At 48.4% G+C, this 5,000-nt stretch overlaps 1 protein-coding gene across 1 annotated transcript in view; it reads right to left on the reverse strand.

The window, feature by feature from the left end:
* Window positions 1–5,000, reverse strand: part of LOC123995860 (voltage-dependent L-type calcium channel subunit alpha-1C-like) — a 657,732-nt gene that overhangs the window by 622,726 nt on the left and 30,006 nt on the right. Inside the window, 1 exon segment of the mRNA XM_046299539.1 lies at window positions 2,093–2,198. Coding sequence (XP_046155495.1) covers window positions 2,093–2,198 — 106 coding nt within the window.

Genomic DNA, 5,000 nt, shown 5'->3' on the forward strand with positions numbered 1-5,000 from the left:
GTCACCACACACAGTAACACACAGGAGGACCAGGTCACCACACACAGTAACACACAGGAGGACCAGGTCACCACACGGCCAGCAGATACCGTCTCAACCACACACAGTAACACACAGGAGGACCAGGTCACCACACACAGTAACACACAGGAGGACCAGGTCACCACACGGCCAGCAGTTACCGTCTCAACCACACACAGTAACACACAGGAGGACCAGGTCACCACACACAGTAACACACAGGAGGACCAGGTCACCACACACAGTAACACACAGGAGGACCAGGTCACCACACAGCCAGCAGTTACCGTCTCAACCACACACAGTAACACACAGGAGGACCAGGTCACCACACACAGTAACACACAGGAGGACCAGGTCACCACACAGCCAGCAGTTACCGTCTCAACCACACACAGTAACACACAGGAGGACCAGGTCACCACACACAGTAACACACAGGAGGACAAGGTCACCACACAGCCAGCAGTTACCGTCTCAACCACACACAGTAACACACAGGAGGACCAGGTCACCACACACAGTAACACACAGGAGGACCAGGTCACCACACAGCCAGCAGTTACCGTCTCAACCACACACAGTAACACACAGGAGGACCAGGTCACCACACACAGTAACACACAGGAGGACCAGGTCACCACACAGCCAGCAGTTACCGTCTCAACCACACACAGTAACACACAGGAGGACCAGGTCACCACACACAGTAACACACAGGAGGACCAGGTCACCACACAGCCAGCAGTTACCGTCTCAACCACACACAGTAACACACAGGAGGACCAGGTCACCACACAGCCAGCAGTTACCATCTCAACCACACACAGTAACACACAGGAGGACCAGGTCACCACACAGCCAGCAGGAGGACCAGGTCGCCACACAGCCAGCAGTTACCATCTCAACCACACACAGTAACACACAGGAGGACCAGGTCACCACACAGCCAGCAGGAGGACCAGGTCACCACACAGCCAGCAGGAGGACCAGGTCACCACATAGCCAGCAGGAGGACCAGGTCACCACACAGTCAGCAGGAGGACCAGGTCACCACACAGCCAGCAGTTACCATCTCAACCACACACAGTAACACACAGGAGGACCAGGTCACCACACAGCCAGCGGTTACCATCTCAACCACACACAGTAACACACAGGAGGACCAGGTCACCACACAGCCAGCGGTTACCATCTCAACCACACACAGTAACACACAGGAGGACCAGGTCACCACACAGCCAGCAGTTACCATCTCAACCACACACAGTAACACACAGGAGGACCAGGTCACCACACACAGTAACACACAGGAGGACCAGGTCACCGCACAGCCAGCAGTTACCATCTCAACCACACACAGTAACACACAGGAGGACCAGGTCACTACACAGCCAGCGGTTACCATCTCAACCACATATAGTAACACACAGGAGGACCAGGTCACCACACAGCCAGCGGTTACCATCTCAACCACACACAGTAACACACAGGAGGACCAGGTCACCACACAGCCAGCGGTTACCATCTCAACCACATACAGTAACACACAGGAGGACCAGGTCACCACACAGCCAGCGGTTACCATCTCAACCACACACAGTAACACACAGGAGGACCAGGTCACCACACACAGTAACCCACAGGAGGACCAGGTCACCGCACAGCCAGCAGTTACCATCTCAACCACACACAGTAACACACAGGAGGACCAGGTCACCACACATTATAAAATGTAATTAGGCAAGTCAGATAAGAACAAATTCTTATTTACAATGACGGCCTACCCCGGCCAAACCTGGGCCAATTGTGCGCCACCCTATGAGACTCCCAATCACGGCCAGATGTGATGCAGCCTGGATTCGAACCATTGACTACAGTGACGCCTCTAGCACGCCTCTATCTGAGATGCAGTGCCTTAGACCCCTGCGCCACTCGGGAGCCCCCAACCCCCACACACACACACACATACACACACACACACACAGCCACCTGGCACCTACAGTCAAACAGAGCGTAATAACCATAGCAACATGACATAAGAACCTGTGTCAGGTCAGGTGTGACTTACCAGGTTTGAGTTGGTGGCGTTGGAGTCGTCCTCTGGGAAGGGGATGTAGACAGCTAAGGCCACGCAGTTCGCAAATATAGTCATCAAAATGATAATTTCAAACGGTCTGGAAGAGCTGGAGTTAAGGAAGGAAGCTGGAGATCAGATGACAGAGAAAGAATGCATCCCAAATGGCACCCTATTCCCTACATAGTACCCTACTATTCCCTATATAGTACCCTACTATTCCCTACATAGTACCCTACTATTCCCTATATAGTACCCTACTATTCCCTATATAGTACCCTACTATTCCCTACATAGTACCCTACTATTCCCTATATAGTACCCTACTATTCCCTATATAGTACCCTACTATTCCCTACATAGTACCCTACTATTCCCTATATAGTACCCTACTATTCCCTATATAGTACCCTACTATTCCCTACATAGTACCCTACTATTCCCTATATAGTACCCTACTATTCCCTATATAGTACCCTACTATTCCCTATATAGTACCCTACTATTCCCTATATAGTACCATACTATTCCCTATATAGTACCCTACTATTCCCTATATAGTACCATACTATTCCCTACATAGTACCCTACTATTCCCTATATAGTGCCATACTATTCCCTATATAGTACCCTACTATTCCCTATATAGTACCATACTATTCCCTATATAGTACCCTACTATTCCCTATATAGTGCCATACTATTCCCTATATAGTACCCTACTATTCCCTACATAGTGCCATACTATTCCCTATATAGTACCGTACTATTCCCTATATAGTACCCTACTATTCCCTATATAGTACCATACTATTCCCTATATAGTACCATACTATTCCCTATATAGTACCCTACTATTCCCTACATAGTACCCTACTATTCCCTATATAGTACCCTACTATTCCCTATATAGTACCCTACTATTCCCTATATAGTACCCTACTATTCCCTATATAGTACCCTACTATTCCCTATATAGTACCCTACTATTCCCTATATAGTACCATACTATTCCCTATATAGTACCATACTATTCCCTATATAGTACCATACTATTCCCTACATAGTACCCTACTATTCCCTATATAGTACCCTACTATTCCCTATATAGTACCATACTATTCCCTATATAGTACCCTACTATTCCCTATATAGTACCATACTATTCCCTATATAGTACCATACTATTCCCTATATAGTACCCTACTATTCCCTATATAGTACCCTACTATTCCCTATATAGTACCATACTATTCCCTATATAGTACCCTACTATTCCCTATATAGTACCCTACTATTCCCTATATAGTACCCTACTATTCCCTATATAGTACCATACTATTCCCTATATAGTACCCTACTATTCCCTATATAGTACCATACTATTCCCTATATAGTACCCTACTATTCCCTATATAGTACCATACTATTCCCTACATAGTACCCTACTATTCCCTATATAGTACCATACTATTCCCTACATAGTACCATACTATTCCCTATATAGTGCCCTACTATTCCCTATATAGTACCATACTATTCCCTATATAGTACCCTACTATTCCCTATATAGTACCATACTATTCCCTATATAGTACCATACTATTCCCTATATAGTACCATACTATTCCCTATATAGTACCATACTATTCCCTATATAGTACCATATTATTCCCTATATAGTGCCATACTATTCCCTATATAGTGCCCTACTACTCCCTATATAGTGCCCTACTTTTGGAAGACAAGAGAACAGACGGAGAACATCGAGTGACAATAACTAAAATACATAAAGACCTGTCAGTCACGTTTTAACATCAGTGACACGTAAACACGACCTTCTGACCTCTTAAAGGAGTGTGTGTTCGAGGTGTGTGTGTGTGTCCCACTGTGTCTCTCTGGGCTTGTCCTAATATGGAGGTTGTTATATGGGCCAGTCGCGTGGACGACAGAAAACAGAGGGGAGGGAGAACCAAGAGGGAACCAAGAGAAACAGATTAGTATTTTATTTGGGACGGTGCTTGAGAAGGAACCTCTAGTTTTGATATCTCTCTCTCTCTCAATCTCTCTCTCTTTCCATCTTTATCTCTGCTTTTCCACTTGAAAAAAGGGAGAAGGGAGGATGTGAGTGTCTGTGCAGAGCTGAAAGAGGAGAGAAACCTGGCTTCCATCACCACAATTACCCACCACCATCACCCCTCCTCCCCTGTACTCCCTCCCTCCCTCTACGTCCCTCCCCACCTCCTTCTCCACTACTGTTCTCCCTCCCTCTCTCTACGTCCCTCCTCACCTCCTCCTCCACTACTGTCCTACCTCCCTGCCTGTCATCCTCTCTCTCTCTACCTACTCTCCCCTTCCTCCCCTGTCCTCCCTCCCTCCCTCTACGTCCCTCTCCCCTCCTCCTCCTCCTCCACTACTGTCCTACCTCCCTTTACGTCCATTTCCCCTCTTCCTCCTCCCCTGTCCTACCTCCCTGACTGTCATCCTCTCTCTCTCTCTCTCTCTCTCTCTCTCTCTCTCTCTCTCTCTCTCTCTCTCTCTCTCTCTCTCTCTCTCTCTCTCTCTCTACCTACTCTCCCCCTCCTCCCCTGTACTCCCCCTCCTCCCTCTATGTCCCTCCCCACCTCCTCCTCCACTACTGTCCTCCCTCCCTCTACGTCCATCTCCCCTCCTCCTCCTCCCCTGTCCTCCCTCCCTCCCTCTACGTCCCTCCCCACCTCCTGCTCCACTACTGTCCTCCCTCCCTCCCTCTACGTCCATCTCCCCTCCTCCTCCTCCACTACTGTCCTACCTCCCTGCCTGTCATCCTCTCTCCCTCTCTACCCCTCCTCCCCTCTCCTCCCTCTCTACCTTCCCCCCTCCACCCCTCTTTTCCTCCCTCCCTAAGCTGTCCCGGCCAGGT

Source organism: Oncorhynchus gorbuscha, linkage group LG14 (assembly GCF_021184085.1).
Source record: "Oncorhynchus gorbuscha isolate QuinsamMale2020 ecotype Even-year linkage group LG14, OgorEven_v1.0, whole genome shotgun sequence".
NCBI lineage: Eukaryota > Metazoa > Chordata > Actinopteri > Salmoniformes > Salmonidae > Oncorhynchus > Oncorhynchus gorbuscha.